This window comes from Pseudorasbora parva, chromosome 8 (genome assembly GCF_024679245.1).
Source record: "Pseudorasbora parva isolate DD20220531a chromosome 8, ASM2467924v1, whole genome shotgun sequence".
Taxonomy (NCBI): domain Eukaryota; kingdom Metazoa; phylum Chordata; class Actinopteri; order Cypriniformes; family Gobionidae; genus Pseudorasbora; species Pseudorasbora parva.
Window position 1 is genome coordinate 17,671,135 of NC_090179.1, and position 22,799 is coordinate 17,693,933.

At 38.1% G+C, this 22,799-nt stretch overlaps 1 protein-coding gene across 2 annotated transcripts; it reads left to right on the forward strand.

Annotated features, from left to right (window-relative positions):
- Positions 1-325: 325 nt before the first annotated feature.
- si:dkey-238d18.5 (myelin-associated glycoprotein) lies at positions 326-22,468 on the forward strand. Of its 2 annotated transcripts, none has more exons than XM_067451624.1 (11): positions 326-429; positions 631-697; positions 1,320-1,682; positions 7,820-8,110; positions 10,515-10,766; positions 15,377-15,628; positions 15,814-16,077; positions 16,173-16,251; positions 16,382-16,450; positions 21,867-21,939; positions 22,177-22,468. In XM_067451624.1, the coding sequence occupies exons 2-11, from the start codon at positions 652-654 to the stop codon at positions 22,234-22,236; spliced, it is 1,749 nt and encodes a 582-aa protein (XP_067307725.1). In that variant the 5' UTR covers positions 326-429; positions 631-651; the 3' UTR covers positions 22,237-22,468. The 2 variants fall into 2 exon arrangements, with proteins under 2 accessions (XP_067307725.1, XP_067307726.1); XM_067451625.1 differs by having other exon boundaries at positions 16,385-16,450.
- The last annotated feature ends 331 nt before the right edge of the window (positions 22,469-22,799 follow it).

The following is a 22,799-nucleotide window of genomic DNA, read 5'->3' on the forward strand; positions in this document are numbered from 1 at the left end:
AGGGAATGTTGATTACTATATGATTATAATCAAAAATAAAATGATAAATTTGAAGTATACTAATTTTTTTGTAAAGTGTTATTATTATTATTATTATTATTATTATTATTATTATTATTATTATTAGTAGTAGTAGTAGTAGTAGTAGTAGTATTAGCCTATAATGTATTATGCAATATTTGTGAGGCTAAGGTTAATGGGATGTTGAACTATATATAATTAATGAATTTAGTTATGTATACAACACAGTTTAACCCATCAAGACCCATTTTTGCTGAATATGTACAGCCCATTTTTCAGAAGCCTTTAAAATAGGAAGTGAACAAAAGATTACAAGCATCACACTCAGCCAAATATAGCTGGAAGGAAGCTCTCAAATCTTTAATGCACCAGTCTACTTCTGATGAATTTTGGAGGACAAGAGATTAAGTGAGTGACAATATTTAATTTGCTAACCACATAGGGACAATTTAAATGGCTTAATAAAAAAGGCAATGCTAATTGTAAATGTTGCACTGTGCTCCACAAACAGTTACATTATCAAAAATGAAAACAATGGTATTCTAAAACAATTATCAGTGGTTATTAGTAATGGCGATATGTGTCAATGATGAGTAAATGTATTCCTAGGTGCCGAACTTTGAAGCAGAGATGGTTTTCTGTCGCTGTTTACTGTCACTCTTTCTCTGGCTCAGAGGTTGGTGAATTGAAACTAGATTAAATGGTTAATCATGCATGAGAGCTATGTTGTAAATAATAAATGTTTTGTCCTGTTTTACTGAATTTTACACAATATATATAAAACATGTATTACTTAACTCCAAAGAACTGTTTATGCTAAAAGGGTTCTATAATGACAAGAAAGAACCATTTTGTCACTTAAAATGGGTTCTAAATATAATCGTTTAGGGGTTCCAAATAAATAGCACCGATATAACCTTTTAAGGTTCTATATAGAACTTTTTCTTCTAAGAGAATAATTTTCTCAGATCCTAGGCCACGCAGTATTAAAAATAAAGCAAAATGAGTCATTTCTCAGACAAAGGAATGATAGTCTATGTCCAGTCATCTATGGGAAAGAAACTATTAGGTGTACCAGGATGAGTGTTTAGGGGAGGAAACAAATTTAGACTCTTTAGACTACGACACAGCAATCATTGCAAAAAAGGAAAACTTTGTGAATGTTTCATGATCTGTTGTCACTGGTATAAGATTAAAATAGACATTAGAAATTTAAGATTAACTATTTTAATTGGTCACTAAATTGTCATATATATATTTAAAAAAATAATAACTTTACTGAATCATTCTTCTTTCAGCGTCACCCACTAATGCTGACAAATGGAGCATTGAAGTGCCTGAAAATGTGATGGGTTTGTCTGGCTCATGTGTGGAGATTCCCTGTACATTCAGCTACCCAGCAAATGGAAAGAAATACACAACATTTACCGGAGTCTGGTACACTGAGTCACATTCAGTAGTATACCATGCAGATACCTCAAAAATCAGCCAGGAATTCAAAGGTCGCACTACCCTCACTGGTGATCTGCACCAAAACAAATGTTCTTTGAAAATCAGCTCTCTGCGTGACAGTGACAGAGGGCCATTCATGTTCCGGATTGAGATTGAAGATTTGGACAAGTACACCTATACGAAGAAAAAAACTTCTATAAAAGTACAAGGTAAGAGAAAAATGTTCAATACAGTAGATTTGTTATATCACTGTACTGATATACATAGGTTACACAATTTAAGTGTTGCTGAAAATTTAAATAGGCTACAATAAAACAAGTAAAAATAAATATTAAATATCAAAAAGAGAGCAAAAGAATCAGAGGCCCTGTTTACACCTGGTATGATGCGCTTTGATCGATCGAATCGCAAGAGGCTAAATAAACAGGGTCTAAAATGGTCTGAGCTCGTCCATTTTTTACCACTTCCATGCAGAGGAAAAGACATTCGACTGGATTGCTTTCGTAATGTAAATGCTCACATAGTCAATTGTGTTCAAACAGCCACAAAAGGCTGCCTATGTACAATAGCCAGAAGCACACTAGCCAGACGGGATTTAAACTTGTCGGCTGAAGACCCACGTTTGGTTTGAAGGCAAAAAACGTACCAAGCACAATGTGTAACAGTTTAGATTACAGCCCAGAAAGTACTGCATAAATAAAACAAATTTACAGCATAACTTTCGGTAATTAAAGTGTAACTATAAAGTACATACGTGTAGGTATAGGGGAATGATATGGCAATATGTATTCAAACTTGCTCTGTAACAACACAAATAATCACCCCCTTATTAAAAAATACTTACAGTATAAATAATGTGCATTTTCCTGGTAGTTACCCCTTTATTCCCCAAATATTTAAATTGTCCCCTTACTTTATAATTACAATATAGTTACCAAAAGTTACGCTGTAAATTTGTTTTACTTACCAGGTACTTTCCAGGCAGTGATCGTAAAGTGTAAAATGTAAATTGTAAAGCGTTACAGCACAATGTTCTCTTACCATTCCTGAGTTCTTACACACACTCACTGCGTTCGGCGTTGTCTTAAAGGGTTAGTTCAACCAAAAATGAAATTTCTTTCATTAATGACTCACCCCATTGTAGTTCCACACCCGTAAGACCTCTGTTCATCCTCGAAACACAGTTTAAGATATTTTAGATTTAGTTCGAGGCCTTTCTGTCCTCTGAATGTAAGTGTCTGCCCACTTGCTGTCCAGAAGGTAATGAAAACTTCATCAGAGTAGTCCATATGTGACATCAGTTGGTTAGTTAGACTCTTTTGAAGCGTCGACAATACATTTTGGTCAAAAAATAACAAAAAATATGACTTTATTCAGCATTGTCTTCTCTTCCGCGTTTGTTTTCAAACCTCAAATAAAGAATCAAACGGTCACGAATCATTGATTCTTGATAAATATCGCCAATGTCATGTGATTTCAGCAGTTTGCCAGTTTGACACACGATCCAAATCTTGAATCATGACCGTCATATATATATATATATATATATATATATATATATATATATATATATATATATATATATATATATATATATATATATATATATATATATATATATATATCAGATCCTGGTGGGATTTTTATTTTTTTACTGCATGATATACAGGTCCTTCTAAAAAAATAGCATATTGTGATAAAGTTAATTAATTTCCATAATGTAATGATAAAAAATAAACTTTCATATATTTTAGATTCATTGCACTCCAACTGGAATATTTCAGGTCTTTTATTGTTTTAATACTGATGATTTTGGCATACAGCTCATGAAAACCCAAAATTCCTATCTCAAAAAATTAGCATATCATGAAAAGGTTCTCTAAACAAGCTATTAACCTAATCATCTGAATCAACTAATTAACTCTAAACACCTGCAAAAGATTCCTGAGGCTTTTAAAAACTCCCAGCCTGGTTCATACTCAAAACCGCAATCATGGGTAAGACTGCCGACCTGACCCTGTCTAGAAGGCCATCATTGACACCCTCAATCGAGAGGGTAAGAGACAGAAATAAATTTCTGAATGAATAGGCTGTTCCCAGAGTGCTGTATTAAGGCACCTCAGTGGGAAGTCTGTGGGAAGGAAAAAGTGTGGCAAAAAACGCTGCACAACGAGAAGAGGTGACCGGACCCTGAGGAAGATTGTGGAGAAGGACCAATTCCAGACCTTGGGGGACCTGCGGAAGCAGTGGACTGAGTCTGGAGTAGAAACATCCAGAGCCATCGTGCACAGGCGTGTGCAGGAAATGGGCTTCAGGTGCCGCATTCCCCAGGTCAAGACACTTTTGGGCTACAGAGAAGCAGCACTGGACAGCACTGGACAAATTTTGCATGTCATTCGGAAATCAAGGTGCCACTGGAGGAAGACTGGGGAGAAGGAAATGCCAAAATGCCTGAAGTCCAGTGTCAAGTACCCACAGTCAGTGATGGTCTGGGGTGCCATGTCAGCTGCTGGTGTTGGTCCACTGTGTTTTATCAAGGGCAGAGTCAATGCAGCTAGCTATCAGGAGATTTTGGAGCACTTCATGCTTCCATCTGCTGAAAAGCTTTATGGAGATTTCGTCTTTCAGCACGACCTGGCACCTCCTCACAGTGCCAAAACCACTGGTAAATGGTTTAATGACCATGGTATTACTGTGCTCAATTGGCCTGCCAACTCTCCTGACCTGAACCCCATAGAGAATCTGTGGGATATTGTGAAGAGAAAGCTGAGAGACGCAAGACCCAACACTCTGGATGAGCTTAAGGCCGCTATCGAAGCATCCTGGGCCTCCATAACACCTCAGCAGTGCCACAGGCTGATCGCCTCCATGCCACGCCGCATTAAAGCAGTCATTTCTGCAAAAGGATTCCCGACCAAGTATTGAGTGCATAACTGAACATAATTATTTGAAGGTTGTCTTTTTTTGTATTAAAAACACTTTTCTTTTATTGGTCGGATGAAATATGCTAATGTTTTGAGAATTTTGAGTTTTCATGAGCTGTGTGCCAAAATCATCAGTATTAAAACAATAAAAGACCTGAAATATTTCAGTTGGTGTGCAATGAATCTAAAATATATGAAAGTTTAATTTTTATCATTACATTACACAATATGCTAATTTTTTTAGAAGGACCTGTAGGTCTTAAATTTCATTCATAAGGGTCTTAAAAAGGTCTTAAAAAGTCTTAAATTTGACTTGGTGAAACCTGCCAACCTGGTCTCACAGAATTCCATGAAATCAACACGGACCCTTAACTAAAAAATCTGTGGTAGTTTCACGGAATCGCTGAAAATTCCGTGATTGCATCATGGAAGTGATGTATGTCAATGACAGGCAGCATCCATGGTCCACATACGGATTCCCAACACACATTTAATTATTTGCATTTGTAAAAGTAGACATGATTTTATGAATATTTATAGCCTACTTTTATATTTCGGAGAAACTAACTCCACTCCTACCCTAAACCTACCCACTTATCAACAATATAAAACACATAACAGGCAAATAAATGTACAGTCACAGTTATTTATTGCAAAAACCAGACCAGAAAAACAGTAACAGTATAGAAGTATTAACTCATGTTGCATTCCAAGTCTTCTGAAGTCATACGATATCTTCATGTAGTTGATCTTAATGTTTTAATCGTTGAAATGATGATCACGCTCCACACACGCACTTGTTCATATTTCTCATGATTCAAATGATACAGACGACTATTCAGCATGACGCATTCGGTCACGAGACACACGAGAGCCAATGGCATTTTACAATCAAAGCTGACGTAATGACGCAATTGGTCACGCGACATACATCAGCCAATGCTGTCAAAGCTGACGTTACGTTTCTTTCGGTGGCAATATTTGAAATGTATTAATATTCGGCGGATGGACTCGATGTTTCTAATCGTTTTTGGGGATTTTCTTCACACAAATCTTAGAATAATAGTTTCTTAATAAATTGTGCCTGCCGTATCTGTGTATCTGCCTGTTATATCCTGTTTTTTTAATAATACACAAATGGGTGGGTTTAGGGAAGGGATTGAGTTACGTGTTCAAAACATGTCTGAATAAATAAAAAACAAATGTAAATAAATTATGCTGACTGAATCAAACTGACGAATATAAGGTGTTGGAACAGGGAATCCGTGTGTGGACCACGGATGCTGCCTGTCATTGACTTACATAGGCATCACTTCCATGAACCCATCATGGAATTTTCGGGTCCGTGTTGATTTCACGGAAATCTGTTAGATCAGGTTGAACCTGCAGATACCCTGAAAAAAACATTAAAAAAAACCCTCTTAAGTCTTTAAATATGGGATAGTTCACCCAAAAATTACCTTATGATTTACTCACCATCAAGTCATCCTAGGTGTATATGACATCCTTCTTTCAGACGAATACAATCGGAGTTATATTAAAAATGTCCTGGCTCTTCAAAGCTTTATAATGGCAGTGAATGGCAGGCCAATTATCCAAAAAAGTTCTAAGCCCAATGCGTCAAAATCTGAAGCATGGTCAAGTGCCTTCTACGTCGAAATAAAGACACTAAAGGTACCCCTAGGCATCATTTTTCAACATGCAGGGGGCTCCATTAATTTCAACCTTTGATGTCATAAACAGACATGTTGGATATGGGGACGTTATTTAGTTATGATTTTGCCATTATGACATGTCACATATTCAGCCAGCATCATTTTATTTACTCTATTTAGACATGTTTTAGCATGTAACCTAACCCCATCCTATCATTAAACCAAACCATGTGTGTACAATATGATAAAATACATGATATAACAGGTAGGTACGACTGCAGGCACAATTTATTCAAAAAGTACAAATATTCCAAGTTTTCCAAGGCCAAATGATTTATTTGTGTGAAGAGAATCCCCAAAAGCGATCAGCGTCTCCATCCGCCGAAGATCATGTACACATCAAATTTCAAAAATTGATGCCTGTTATGTCAGATTTCATGGTGAAATTGCATTGGCTGTCACGTCTCGTGACCAATTGCGTCATTACGTCAGCTTTGATTGTAAAATGTCATTGCCTCTCGTGTGTCTTGTGACAGATTGTGTCATGTTAAAGAGTGGGTGTGTGATTTGAATTAAATGTGAATGTGCGTTCACGGAGCGCTCACATCATTTCAGCGATTAAAACTTCACAATCAACTCTGTTCTTTGCATGAAGATATCATATGACTTCAGAAGACTTGGAATGCAACATGAGTTGATACTTTTATACTGTTTTTGGTCAGATTTTGCAATAAATACCTATGATTGTACTTTTAATCTCCTGTTGTGAGTTTTATTTTGTTGAGAAGTGGGTACGTTTAGGATAGTGGTGGGGTTATTTGCATTGGGCAAACAACTGAAATGAATGCAGTACGCTGTGCGTCTTTATAGTGATGCCTAGGGGTACCTTTAGTGCAGAGGGCACTTGATCATGCATCAAATTTTGACATGTTGGGAGTGAGAATAGGTTGATCCATTATAAAAGTAATCCACATGGCACAAGGGGGTTAATAAAGGCCTGCTGAAGTGATTTGGTGGGTTTGTTTAAGAAAATTTCCATATTTAAAACTTTATAAAGTAAACATTTTAGCTTCCGGCAGACCACCTTACGTATTCAATGTCGAAAAAAACGCAACTGTAAAAGCGATTTATGATGATGGACATAGCATAAGCTTTGTGAACTGTGGGACACATTCTTTACAAAATGAATATGGAAGACGGTCTGGCGGAAGCTAGATATTTTACTTTATAAAGTTTTAAATGAGGTTATTTTTCTTACAGAAATGCCCTTCGCTTCAGAAGCCACATGGATAACTTTTATAATGGATGGATGCACTTTTTTGGACTTCAAATTTTGGCCTGCCATTTACTGCCATTATAATGCTAGGATTAGCCAGGACATTTTTTTTTATATTACTCTTATTGTATTTGTCAGAAGATAAGAAGATTCATATAAACCTAGGATGTCTTGAGGATGAGTAAGTCATGGGGTAATTTTAATTTTTGGGTGTACTATCCCTTTAAGTATTTGGAGACTCTCCTTCATTCATCATGCTTTTCATTTTTGTTGTTGGCATTGTTTAGCCTACATTAGAGTGCACATGCCTCTTTGATGAAGCATACGCGCAGTTTTGTAAATTTTTGTACAAAAGGCATTCTAATATCTACACAATTCATAGCGATCCACAATATTTTGAAGTGTCCACAATAGCAATATTGCGCATGTTCGTTATTGTGATATATCACATTATCGGCACGGTAATGTGACTATTTGTGTGTCTTCACCAGATTCACCAAAACCTCCTACCGTCTCTGTGAACAATGAAATTACATCAGGGATATCGGTGACTGCTACCTGCAGTGTGTTTCATTCCTGTCCGTCAGACCTGCCTCGTGTCACCTGGAGCCATGGTGGCGAGCAATCGAGTCGGTCGGAACCGCAAGATGACAACCAATGGAAGCTCACATCTTATAGCCTTACCTTCACTCCTTCCAGAGAAGACCATAATAAAAATCTCAGCTGTTCTGCAGAGTTTAGTGGGAAGACAGTGACAGGCTACACAGTGCTCAAAGTTAAATGTAAGTGTGCTATATGTGAGTTTAAGACAACAAAATGGTCAGATACTAATTCACATGTTTGTTTGATTTTGTTTGCTGTTAATAGTAGTGCTGTCAAATTGATTAATCGCATCTAACATAATACACACATGCATGCATACATATTGTACATAGGCCTACACACACATTTAAGTCAGATGCGATGAATCACATTTGATTATTTTGACAGCACTAGTTAATAGTTTAGGACAGTGGTTCTCAAACTTTTTGACTCTTAAGCCCTGCATCATGCAAAAATTGTCTAAATACAGTTTTACAGGTCCATTTACAACCCTATAAATTGTCCCTAGGATGTTATGCTCTGTTTTTGCCTTATTTGGAAGAGTCGTGCATATTAATGTTGAATTCTGCTCTGATTGGCTTATTTCAGCAGCTCCCAGCAGTTCAGTTGTTCAGCGAAGCGGCTAGTGAGTCCTGACCGTCCTGACAGAACAAAGACCGACTGAATGACACTTTAAGCTTTTAAATTTCAAATGGAGATTGATAAAATGCAGCCTACTTGTTTATTGGTGTTTTCAGATCATCTGCGGTTTCCAGATATCAGTAATTTAAATACCCCAAACAGAGCTTTTCTGTGAAAAGAAACCAAGCGGCAACCTCCCGCGATCTCTCTTGAAGCCAATACGGAAGTAATGTAAACTGCAATTCATCGACTGGCCACTAGGGACATGCTCCAGAAGGGAGCAGAATCTCATTGAGCCCCATGTTAAAATTCTAAACTTTACAGCAGAAAAAAACATGTTTACAGCTTGGTACAAATTGTGTTTTTTGCCTATACGGCTAATTTTGACCTTCATGACAACTGTGAGGGGGGTGATTTTTTTTTATAACTCCTTCATTTACGTTATATAAAGCCTTAAAGTTCTGCATAATTAAGGGCGTGATTACAGGTGAATAGCCATTTATCTGCCGTCTATAGTCATTGCGTCACATAAGCTCCACCCACATTTTTGTCCATTTTCTGTTATCCGGGAGTGACACGCGATGACTCGCTCGCAAGATGGCAACGCCCAGCTCGCCCCTACTTTAAGCTTCAGAACGGCTTATCGGAATCCTATGGGTGACGTCACGGACACTACGTCCATATTTTTTTACAGTCCATGACAGAAACCCATATATTATCCGGTGTTTTACCTAAACATGTCCAATCTGGCAACCATATGCACACGAGCGAGCTCTCTTGTGTGGATGATCTGAAAACACCAATAAACAAGTAAGCTGCATTTCAGCAATCTCCATTTGAGATGTTCTACTTAAAGTGTCATTCAGTCTACATTTTAGACTTGTCTTTTTTCATCAACGATATTGCATGTTTATATAACATTAGTCACAATGTAGGCTACGCAGCTAGTGACTGTAATGTAGACTAATCTGAAATACAAGCATGCAAAAACATCATAGGCCTACTTCAGTTCTCAAAAATATAAATATATAACTTATATTTTTACAAAATGAATAGCCTTGTCAAATGTCTTTTTAACTTATATGGTGGAAAAGGTGATGTTTGCTAGAAGGATATTGAGTGAACTATCTGTAAGCAACGTATCTATTCTACGGTTGTATTTTGTAATACAAAATAATATTAACCTTTGTTAGACACACTATTTAGTTTGGTATGGTACTTGGAGTTTCCTTTCAATTCAATCATAAATTGTTTAAACAGCTAGTCAATAAGTGGATAAATCACTACTTACTGCATGCTTGCAAGAATACAGTTGCCCCTTTCTTCAGTTTAAGACGCTGAGCAAAGCTTGCTTGAAATGGGCCGAACAAACGAACAATTTTGAAATAAATTGTTGTGGTATCCGATTATAATAAACCTCAACCATGACTGTTGACATATGAAAAGTCCAGACGTCCCCTGCACAGCCCCTTCACAAGATTTACATATGAAGGTGGAGGCAATGGTGTTTGAGACTCACAGTATGTTATGTCCATGTACTGAACTCTTATTATTTCACTATGGCAAGGTTAATTATTTTTTTTTTATTCTAGGGCACCTTTAAGCCTATAAAGCTGATTGTATTATATTTAATAGTCACATTTCTAAGGCCTATCAATTATCAACATGATCAAAACTTTGTTTAAAAAACTGTTGTACACAATCTACTACTCTTTGATAATAAAACTGAACATTTTATTATAAAGACATTATTGGGAGATACAGTGACAAATATAATTAGTCTGCTGCTATAAAGTTCTTTTTGATATACCTTACATGTTATCATAATTTCATCTTAATTTCTGACCATATAAAATTTAATCAGAATCTATATTGCTCATTTTGGACATATGAATAAAACTAAAAGAAACTAAGGAAGTTGACAGTTTTTGACAATTTTTTTCAACATTTTATCTCAATCAGATCCTCCATATAATGTAAACGTGGTGACTAAACCCTCAGTGAAGGAGAATGACTCTGTTGAACTGACCTGCTCCAGTAACAGCAATCCTCCAGCAAACAGCTACCAGTGGTTCAGCTTAAATGGGACACTGCTAGGAAAAGGACCCACTTATCAACTGGAGAAAGTGTCTCGGCATACGGAGGCCATTTCCTGTACAGCCATTAACACGGTGGGAAGAAACAGTTCTGGTCCCCAGAAAATAAACGTGCTGTGTAAGTACTGATTATGTGTGACTGGCCCTTTATTGATAGGAGATATTTTATTTTTGCAGTAAAATATCCTAAAACCACTAGGCCAGTGTTACATATTTTTTGTTCAGTTGAGTACTTACAATATCCCAAATGTCTCCATCTATTTGTAAATCGTCAGGGAATTGTGATTTTAACCAAGGAAGGATGTGTGAGAGAGTTGCCGGTCGATGGGAACATCATATCCGTGTTACCCTCAGTTTCCAATTTTAATGCTGTAGCATCTAGCATGTAACGTCTAGCAGCACACTTTTGTAGTTTCGGTCAAACATTGTTTTATTAGACAGGTGAGCAAATGTACGTAAAACAAATCAATGTTAAGTAGCTCTACACAATGAAATATTAGAATATCATCAGTATAGTGTTCTAATGTTGACCTAGCGTACTGCCTAGCTTTCCTGTAGCTCAACCAGTAGAGTATGGCGCTAGCAAGGTCAAGGTCATGGGTTCGATTCCCAGAGAAAGCAAAAACTGTTAATAATGTAAAATGTGTACCTTGAATGCAATGTTAGTCGCTTTGGATCAAAGTGTCTGCCAAATGCGTAAATGTAATGCTAGTCTCATACAGCCAACAAATTAACACATAGAATAACAATATAACTTTCAACACATTCATATTCAGTTTAGATAGTGTAGACTAAGTGGAACAGCACAATTTTAATTTGTCAAATAAACTGAGCTTTATGAGTAGTAAGTCAGCGCTTGCGGGTAGTTGAGTAGAAGGTAATGTTCTCATTTCTTTGTATCCCCCGGGACTCAGCGTGTAGCACTGATATCATATAGGCCATAAAAAAATATGGACGACACGTCTTCACTACCTTCCACTAAAGAAAAGTGAAGCTGCCAACATTCAAATATGGCGCTGACATCTTGCACAGATTTGAGACCAGAGTCTGCGGAGAAAAAGTGGTGAAAATATCAAAGAACAGACAAAGATTTCCCTAATTCGATTCAAAAAGTGAAACTTGTATATTATATTAATTCATTACACACAGACTGATATATTTCAAATGTTTATTTTAATTTTGATGATTATAACTGAGGGAAAATCCCAAATTGAGTATCTCAGAAAATTTGAATATTACCTAAGACCAATACAAAGAAAGGATTTTTAGACATCTTGGCCATTAGAAGAGTATGGACATAAAAAGTATGTACAGCATGTACAGCACTCAATACATAGTTGTGGCTCCTTTTGCCTGAATTACTGCAGCAATGCAGCGTGGCATGGAATCGATCAGTCTGTGGCACTGTTTAGGGAGAGCCCAGGTTGCTCTGATAGTGGCCTTCAGCTCTTCTGCATTGTTTTGTCTGACATATCGCATCTTCCTTTTTACAATAGAGGAGGAAAGAGTTTTTTTTTTAAAATGTAAGATTAAGTGCTCATGGAAGAGATGAGTTTTTACCTGTCTTTTGAATGAAGCGAGTGAAGCGGAAGATCGTTCCACCAACCAGGAACAATGAAAGAAAGAGTTCTAGAGAGGGATTTCATGCCTATCTGTGATGGTACTCATTAGCTGAGCGAAGGCTTCTGGTGGGGGTGTAGACTCGTAGAAGTGAGTCGAAGTATGCGGGTGCTGAGCTTGTGGAAGATCCATAAGCAAGAGTCAAAGTTTTGAATTTAATCCGGGCAGCGAGTGGTAGCCAATGCAGAGAGATGAATAGAGGTGTGACATGAGCCATTTTGGGCTCATTGAATACAAGACGTGCCGCAGCATTCTGGATCATTTGCAGCGGTTTGATTGCACAAGATGGAAGTCCAGCCAGAAGCGCATTGCAATAATCAAGTCTAGAAATGACCATGGCTTGGACAAGAAGCTGTGTTGCTGTCTTTGAGATGTGGTCTTTGAAGGACAGCTGGTCATCAAAGATTACTCCAAGATTTCTGACCGACCCTGAAGGAGTAATCAAAGATGAACCTAGCTGGATGGTAAAATCATGTTGTATGGTCGGATTAGCAGGGAAACAAGTAGCTCAGTCTTTGCTAGATTGAGCTGCAGATGATGTTTTTTCATCCATGCCGAGATGTCCGCCAGACAGCTTGAGATTCGTGCAGCTACTCTGGGATCATCTGGTTGAAATGAGAGATAGAGCTGTGTGTCATCAGCATAGCAATGATATGAGAGGCCATGTGCCTGAATGATGGGTTCCAATGATGTAGTGTAAATGGAGAAGAGGAGAGGTCCAAGCACCTAGCCCTGAGGAACCCTCGTGGTCAGTTGATGTGTTTTGGATACCTCTCCTCTCCAGGCAACCTTAAAAGACCTACCTGTGAGATAGGACTCAAACCAGTGGAGCGGAATCCCTGTGATGCCCAGAGATGAGAGGGTGGACAGAAGAATCTGATGATTCACAGTGTCAAAGGCAGCAGATAGATCAAGGAGGATGAGGACTGATGATTTGGGTGCAGCTTTAGCCAGCTGCAGGGCTTCAGTAACTGAAAATAATGCCGTCTCAGTTGAGTGGCCCTTTTTGAAACCTGACTGATTTACGTCAAGTTGATTAGACTGTGAGAGGAAAGATGAGACCTGGTTGAACACAACTCTTTCAAGTGTTTTCGCGATGAATGGTAGGAGAGAAACAGGTCTGTATTTCTCTACAAGTGATGTGTCTAATGTGGGTTTTTTAAGCAGTGGGGTTACCCGAGCCTGCTTGAATGTGGTAGGGAAGATGCCCGTGCAGAGAGATGTGTTGATGATGTGTGTGAGTGCTGGTAAGAGTGTAGGGGAGATGGCTTGTAGAAGATGTGAGGGGATGGGATCTAGAAGGCAGGTAGTGGGATGACTGGAGAGAAGTTTAGATACTTCATCCTCAGAGAGTGTAGAGAAGGAGGAGAGAAGATGGTTGGCTGTGGATGTGGCTGATTTAAAATTGTGTGAGTGTGGAGGTGTCAACTGACTGCTGATGAGTGTGGTTTTATCTGTGAAAAAATGGGCAAGATCGTCTGCAGATAGAGAGGTGGTGGGAGGTGGTGGAGGGGGACAGAGGAGAGAGTGGAAAGTTCTGAAAAGTGAGCGTGAGTCTGAGGTGCTGTTGATTTTGTTGTGGAAATATGAGGATTTAGCTGTATGGACGTCCTGTGAGAAGGAAATGAGCATAGATTGATACTTACTCAGGTCAGATGGGTCGTTTGATTTGCGCCATTTTCTCTCTGCTGCCCTAAGTTTGGTCCGGTGTTCACGAAGAACATCAGATAACCAAGGGTTAGAGGGAGTAGAGCGAGCTGGCCTAGAAGACAGAGGGCAGATAGTATCTAGACAAGAGGTTAAAGTGGAACATAAAGTGTCTGTTGCAGTGTTGACATCCATAGAGGACAATTGTGTGGGTGATGGAAGAGAGGATGACACAACGGAGGAGAGGTGAGAAGGAGAAAGAGAAAGCAGGTTTCGTCTGAAACTAACTGGTAGAGGAAGTGGAAGTGTATGTGTAGTAAGATGTAGATTAAATGTGATGAAGTAATAATCAGAGAAGTGTAAGGGTTTGACCAAAGTGTTTTCTGTAGTGCAGTTGCGTATGTAGATGAGGTCAAGTTGGTTGCCAGTTTTGTGTGTGTGTGAGGTAGTAAGAAGTTTGAGATCGAATGAGGATAGAAGGGAGTGAAAATCTGTAGCATACGGTTTGTCCAGGTGGATGTTGAAATCACCAAGGATTACAAGTGGGCTGCCATCCTCAGGGAATGAGGACAGCAGCACATCTAGTTCCTCAACAAAGGTGCCCAATTGACCTGGAGGGCGGTAAATGACTACAAGATGGATTTTAGCAGGAGCTGTAACTGTAATAGCATGGTATTCAATTAAGTTGTTATTACAGAGAGAGGTGTGGGTTGAGTATTTCCAATTGTTTGTGATAAGAAAACTTGTACTCCACCTCTGCCAGTGTGGCGAGGGGTGTTTGTGAGAAAGAGAAATTATTAGAGAGATCAGCAGGAGTTGCTGAGTCTTCTGGACGGATCCAGGTCTCAGTCAAGGCCAAGATATTCAGTTTGGAATGAGTGGCAAAGGCTGGAATGAAGTCAGCTTTGTTTACAGGTGGCAGTACTCCCCTGATAAGGCAGGGTATATTTGAGTACTCCACTCCTAGCTCTGTATCATTCTGCTCCACCAATGCTATTGGTAGTAGGTCTATGATGACTATAAAACAACAGATGTTATAAAATCTGGGAAGTAATCAGTTTTAGCTGCTTTGACTACAGATAGGCTGACAGGCATTTCTTAATCTCCAAGAAAACATATAGCCTATATTTTCTATTTTTGTTCTGCTTTACAACACTTCTGCCTGAGAGCACAGGTATGATGGTTAAATCATGGACGTGTGCAAAGTTTAACAACTTTTTAAACCACCTTATATAGGGTGAAATCAGGGTGATTGGGATATTTTTTCCTATCCTAATGGCAAAATCTGTCCCAGTCACCCTGAATTCACCAAGCCATCTTAAATTGCCTTGCAAAAAGTGTTTATTTTTATTTTTATTTTTTATGTTTTGTAAGGTGTAATGTGTTGTAAGTTGTAATGTGTTGTAAGGACAGACCGTTGTTGACACACAAAATTTTTTTTTTTTCAACATTCTCAATCAGATCCTCCATATAATGTACACGTGGTGACTAAACCCTCAGTGAAGGAGAATGACTCTGTTGAACTGACCTGCTCCAGTAACAGCAACCCTCCAGCAAACAGCTACCAGTGGTTCAGCTTAAATGGGACACTGCTAGGAAAAGGACCCACTTATCAACTGGAGAAAGTGTCTCGGCATACGGAGGCCATTTCCTGTACAGCCATTAACACACTGGGAAGAAACAGTTCTAGTCTAAGAAAACTTAATATATTGTGTAAGTATGTGTGTGTGTAAGTATGATATCTATCTATCTATCTATCTATCTATCTATCTATCTATCTATCTATCTATCTATCTATCTATCTATCTATCTATCTATCTATCTATCTATCTATCTATCTATCTATCTATCTATCTATCTATCTATCCTTATTTTACGTTATCTATCTCTAATCTTAGATCCTCCCGAGATTAAAAATGAATCATCTTGCCAGTCTGCGATTTTTACAGTCTGTGTCTGTATCGTGGACTCTAACCCTCCCAGTGAAGTCAAGTGGTTTGGTCCAGATTACTCGAAAACCTTCCCCAGATCCAGCATCAAACAAAATGAGTCTCTTACCACATCTACAGTACAGAGCTGGCTGGGTTTACCTGAGACTGTCCACTGTTTTGCTGGTAACAGTTTGGGAAACTCTTCTATAACTTTAAAAGCTCCTCAAAATGGTGAGAATTTACATCCAGTCTTTTTAAAACACCTATCATTGTTTTAATGCAGGGGAAAAAACAAACAATTAAAATACTCATGTTTCTTTTCACAGGCATAATATACATCGCTGTTGCATCAGCTATTGTAGTTGTTTTAGTTGGCATTTTAGTGTATGTTGCAAGAAGACACCGGTAAGGGTCTGTCCTTCTTTTAACCTACACATTATTGACTCATTTAAACAGTCACACTTATTCCATATGTTTTATACCTCCTTTTGTTCTCTGACAACTTATTCTTCAATAAAATATTTATTCTTGGCAGTAGGAACAGAGCTGCACAACAGCCTGTAATGAAGAAGGAACATAATGAAATGAAGACAAGCCCAAATAGGTCTGATTTATACAGATTGTATACATATACTAGCCTGGCTCTACCCTCCTATGTGCTTCCGCTCAATTTTCATTTTCCTTCAGTACTCTGTCTGGGACTGTGGTATATTCTTTGGTTTTCTCCATAGACTGTTATTTAAAAATATGGATGTAGTGTTCGGGACATCCCCCATAGGATTCCGAAGAGCAGTTTTGAAGCGTAAAGTAGGGACAAGCTAGCCGTTGCCATTTTGCAAACGCTTCGTTGTGCGTCACACCCTGATATCAGAAAATGTGCAAAGGGGCGGGACACAGGCAGCGCTGAGGTGACGCAATGACTAACAGACAGCGGATAAATGGCTATCCACCTATCACTCAAAATGACCACGACCTTAATTATGCAGAACTTTTAGGCTTAATAATGTAAACGAATGAGTTATAAAACATTAAAAAATCACCCCCCTAAAAGATGTCGTGAAGAGCAAAAGTAGCCATAACAAAAGCACAATTTGTACCAGGCTGTAAATATTTTTTTCTGCTGTAAAATTGTGAATTTTAACATGGGGCTCATTAAGATTTTGTTCCTTTCTGGAGCCTGTCCCTAGTGGCCAGTCGAGGAATTGCCGTTTAAGTCACTTCCGTAAGTCACTTCCGTATTGGCTTCAACAGAAACTGGGGGAGGATGCCGCTTGGTTTTCTCCGAACAAATTTTAACCGGTCCAGTCAGTGAACAGAGGCAGTGGCCGAGAATGATGACGTGACGTTGTGATATCTAGTTTGAGTTGTAGTTCAGTAAAGGCGGCAGAGAAAGATGCGAGCGAAGCCATTCGGTCCGTTGTGTCAACGCTGCCAAATATTCAGAAGTTAAAGCTGGAGCAAGAACAATCTTTGCTGAGTTTTGTTTGTGGCCATGATGTTGTGGCCCCAAGGGCGTAGGTTTGGTCTTAGCTTTGGTGGGGACATCCCACCAGGTTTGCCCAGATTATATAGTCTATTGTTTATTACTGAGTATGGAAATGCACCATAGTTTAGGAATGAATACGATTATTAATTCATGAGGCTTTTCAGCCCAATCAAGTACCATAATAATAATAAAACAAAATACTCTTTAATTGTCAAGTTCATAAATTTTTTTCAAAACTGATTTGGAAAAAAACACAACATGCACACAAAATTACTTATTTTCAATATAAAAAATGATTGTGGACTGGATATTTAAAAAAAAAAAAAAAAAAACTTGAGGGTGAGGAAATTGACAGATTTTTAATTTTTGGGTGCACTGTCTCTTTAAGCAGTCATTTTGAACCAGTAAACACTTTAATTTGTTCTGAAATTCAAAAATTAAATTAAATGTTCTTTATTAATTTACTATTATGACTATATTATTATGCAATTATTTTTCCAATTTTTATCTAAATATTTTTTAAATGTCAAACTTTATATGACAGGATTATTTATTATTAATATAGCTAAATGATAAATTAATAACATTAATTAGGTTATAATCTATTAATTACCTGGTCTAATGTCTAGAAAAATAAGTCTGCCAAGCTTTGATAATTTTTGGAATATTATATTAATATATTATTCATAAAAAAAAACAATAAGCCTACCTAGAAGCTCGGATATGTCCGTCATCGCTGCTGCTTTCAGTCTGAGACACTGAAATGCTTCTCTGCAAAGGTTGCCGTTTGTCTTAGGTTCATCTTAAGTTACTGGACAGACCCACTGATAAATTTTTTTCTATTCAGCCCTATATCTGGAAATCCTCTTGCGTTTAAACTGTGGACGCACGTCGACATGTTTTTAAAAAAACGCGCAAGTTTCCAGCGCATGTTCTCGAGACTCCGTCGCTATGGCAGCAAAGCGCCGCTAAAACGCAGTCTTGTGCATCGCGTCCCGTATTGGTTTGATATGGCGGGGCACGTCATTTTGCTTGTAAATACAGGACGATACGGAATCGATCCATATAGCAGCACGAAGGAGTTTGCTAAAATATTGGTGGGGACAATTTTGCCATCTTAAAATATCGATTGGGACTAGTACCTAGCGTCCCCCCCTAAACCTACGCCCATGTGTGGCCCTCCTTTTCTCATGGGGTTTGAGAAAAGTTTGATTTTCCAACTCGCTCTGTTACTCCTGTTTTACACATACTCTGTTTGCAGTGCGTATGTGTAGCTCATTTTTTTTTGTAGCCATGTTAACCGGTTAGCTTTTACATTGCACATGGATACAGTGCTTTCCAGGAGCGGTGCACATACAGCAGTGCGACGATCGTTTCTGTACCAAATCTATTTTTTGCTGTGCTGGATGCACTGAATTAAAGTGACAGCGCATTGTTTGAATTAAAATAAACATGCATTGACGCGAAAATCTAGTAATTTATCCACAGATGCATATACTCAAAAAGTCAACTCATGGCTTAATTGTCATAAAGCACAACACATTTAGTTAAAGTGATACTCAACCGTTTTTTCATATTAAACTATGTTATTCCCTTAATTAAGAAGGGTTGATACATACCTGACATGCTCTGACACACGGTGAGATTTTGATAGCATTTAGCTTAGCCCACTAAGCCTAGTTCATTCACTATGGTACCAAACAGAGATCAAGTTAGAAGCCACCAAACACCTCAACGTTTCCCCTATATAAATACAGTTACACGAATAGTTGAACGACCCAGTATGGTGATACGAAATAAAACGTGACGCTTTTCTAAGCGGGTTAAAAAGGAGAACTATAATGTATGGCAGAATAGGACTTCTGAGAGTACTTCGACTCTGCGCAGTAAAAAGTCTCGCCTGAAAAATCCTCTCCCCCCTATTGACAGAAATGAGAGAGGGAGGGGGAGATGTGAGGGAGGATTTTCAGGCGTGACTTTTTACTGCGCCGAGTCGAAGTACTCTCAGAAGTGCTATTCCGCCATACATTATAGTTCTCCTTTATAATCTGCTTAGAAAAGCAGTTTTGATCTCTGTTTGGTACCTAATGAATGAACTGGACTTAGTGGGCTAAGCTAAGTGCTATCAAAATGTCACCGTGCGTCAGAGAGATTAAGTGTGCGCACTGAGACGAGAGAGGTATGTATCAACTTGTCTTAGTTAAAGGGTTAGCTCACCCAAAAATTAAATTTATGTAATTGTATTGTAATATGTAATGTCATTCCACACCCGTAAGACCTCTGTTCATCTTTGGAACAAAGTTTAAGATATTTTATATTTAGTCCGAGAGCTTTTCTGTTCCTTCAATGAAAGCTTATGCACACTACTGTCCATGTCCAGAAAGGGAATAAAAACAGAATCAAAGTAGTCCATATGTGACATCAGTTAGTTCATAAGCAAAGCAAAGCAAATTAGATTAGAATCTCTTGAAGCATTGAAAACACATTTTGGTCCAATCATAACAAAAATTATGACTTTATTCAGCATTGTCTTCTCTTCCTGGTTTGTTTTCAATCCTCAAATAAAGATTCAAACTGTTATGAATCAGCATATTGATTCATGATTCGCATCGCGTATCAAACTGAAAAATGCTGAAATCACATGACATTGGCGATCTGAAACATGAATCAATACGCTGATTCATAACTGTTCAAATCTTTGTTTGAGTATTGAAAACAAACCCATCATTACTTAAAGGGGGGGGGGTGAAATGCTGTTTCATGCATACTGAGCTTTTTACACTGTTAAAGACTTGGATTCCCATCCTAAACATAGACAAAGTTTCAAAAACTAATGTTGGACGTTTGATGGAGTATTTCTGTGTCAAAAATACTCCTTCCGGTTTCTCACAAGTTTCGGCGAGTTTTTTTTCGAGTATGGGTCTATTTGACGTTAATAAGAGCGGAAGGTCCTTGTATGGGCCGTACGGGCTCTTCTCCCGGTAGGGTGCGCGCGCGCGTGACTAGAGCACGCTGTAAACAGTCTCTCAGCTGCAGATCCAGTCGTCCGTGAACGGCGCCGCGCTCCACTTTATTCCTATGGGTGACATCAAGCGACTTCAACGCTTCAGCACAGCATTCCGGGAAGGCAGCACTGCATTTGAACCGATTTGAACGCAGAAATGACGGGAAGCTTGACAACATCGTTTCAGTTGCGTCTCAAAATGGATTTACACGCCACTGCTGTCACAGGACTTTACCAAATCATACCAAAGAAGTGTGTTTCTGACGGAGCGGTCCCAGCGATAAAGCTTCGACGGTGAGTTAACTTAAACTGCTTCAAATGTCTCTGCTATTGGCTACCGTCGCATGAGTAAACATCAGTAAACGACACGATCGCGTGCTTCGTCATTCAAATGCGCTAACGGTTACTCCATTGTTGTTCTCTGTATAACGTTACAGTATTCTGACGTGCAAAACCGTTTTGCTTGCTACTTCTAAGGTCTAGTCGCATACAATAGTCCATAAACCGAATCATGTCCTCATACACTGCAAGTAAACACACAGAAATGTGGAGAGGCCATTAAATACAGTAACTTACATACCACAGAGACGGACGTCCTGCTGTTGCCATTTCTCCTGTTCAATTTATTTCTCCCTCAGATTTGATTGTGGATCATTATTTGTATTAGCTGAGATAGATGGGTTCCTCCACGCTTGAGGACGTCACCGCTTTGCGCGCTTGTCATTCTTTAGCTCCGCCCACACGATACGCCTCCAGGCGCTCGTTTTTTTCCGGAAAGACTCGGTACAGCCTATATTTCTTTTATAAATATGATAAAACTAAAGACTTTTCGGAGATATGAAGGATGCAATACTACTCTATAGGTACTCAAGATTGACATGAGATTGACTGAAACTGAGTGTTTCACCCCCCCTTTAAGTCTACAGTTGTCACATGATCCTGCTGGCTCAAGAAACATTTCTGATAATTATCAATGCTGAAAACTGTTTTTATTGCTTAAACTGTGACATTATTTAAAGAAATCACCACTTTTATTTAAAAAAGATGCATTAAATTAATTAAAAGTTGCAGTAAATGTTACAAAGGTATTCTCTAAATACATGCTGTTCTTTTCAATTAATCTTTGTATTCAATTAATTCGCCTTGTGCTGTATATACAGATACATATCCATAAAAATTGAAGCAGCACAACTGTTTCCAGCATTGCTAATAATCATAAATGTTTCTTGAGCAGCAAATTAGCATATTAGAATAATTTCTGAAGGATCATGTGACACTGAACAATTGAGTAATTATATTGAAAATTCAGCTTTGACCATGAGAATAAAGTACATTTTAAAAACAGAATAGTTATTGTAAATTGTAATAATATTTCCCATTATTGCAGTTTTTACTGTTATTTTAGATTAAATAAATAGCGTTGGTGAGCAGAAGAGACTGGAACATAAAAAACTTTTGAGATCATTCAATATAGTTTGTTCACAATCAGAACTCTGATTAATGATTTATGTAACATTTTCTGCAAAGCAGTGGAGAAGAGAGAGGCTGTGATGAATCTATTTACACAAACTGCCCAGAGGCCCGTGTTTATGACAACTGGGGGGTAAGTGCGACTTTGCATTCTTGAGAAAAAAAATACTGTTTCACAACTTTTGCATGCAGTCTGTTTCTGAGAAGTGCATCTGTTCATTAGATATTCATAGGAGTGTTGGTCTTGTTGTGATCTGAATGTGTTTGTGTGATATATGTTAAAAATCTTTGTAGATAAAATGAATTATCTATGCAACTTAATCTACTTTGTTTAAATATCTGTAACATATTTTTGCTTCTTTTTAATTAGTGTGATGTGAGACCATCTGAAAGCGCCTTGGAAGATGAATCAGTCTATGCTAACGTTTGACAAAATGAACATGTGTTGCCCTACCAGGACTGACCAAAAATGATCAAAAATTGCCAAAAAGGTCCTGCTATGTGGTAATATCATACATTTGAAAGTGTTTAAAATAATGCACTGATATATTTAAGCTTGGATGTTAAAATAATTCCTCAAATATGCAATCTGCAACAAGCTGCCTTATATTACATGTTAATAAGTTGTTATGGTCAAATCTATGCAATGTAATGCTTTCACTGAATATATATATATATATATATATATATATATATATATATATATATATATATATACACACTTTTTTTTCCTAAGTAATATTAAAGGCGGGCGTACAAGGTGCAATATTTTTTTTTTTTTGCTGTCGTACGAACTGTTTTTCTCTCTGTAGAAATCGCACGACATCGTGGATCGTCGTGGCTCGCAGCACGTGAGAGGAAATGCGAAACGTGCCGAACACGTTACAAGCACCTCCTGACCTTAAGATCATTTTTAAGCATGTTTAGAAAATTTGGGGAGTCGGCCCAGTTTTCACCAGCGTGTGGCTCCTATTATCAAGGCATGCAAAGCCA

What these genes read in the sequence shown, in the direction of transcription:
- si:dkey-238d18.5 (XM_067451624.1), top strand. Translation starts at nt 652, where the DNA reads ATGGTTTTCTGTCGCTGTTTACTGTCACTCTTTCTCTGGCTCAGAG. An exon ending in AACTTCTATAAAAGTACAAG is followed by an intron (nt 1,683 to 7,819) that starts GTAAGAGAAAAA and finishes TGTCTTCACCAG; the next exon opens with ATTCACCAAAACCTCCTACC. An exon ending in TTTAAAAGCTCCTCAAAATG is followed by an intron (nt 16,078 to 16,172) that starts GTGAGAATTTAC and finishes TTCTTTTCACAG; the next exon opens with GCATAATATACATCGCTGTT.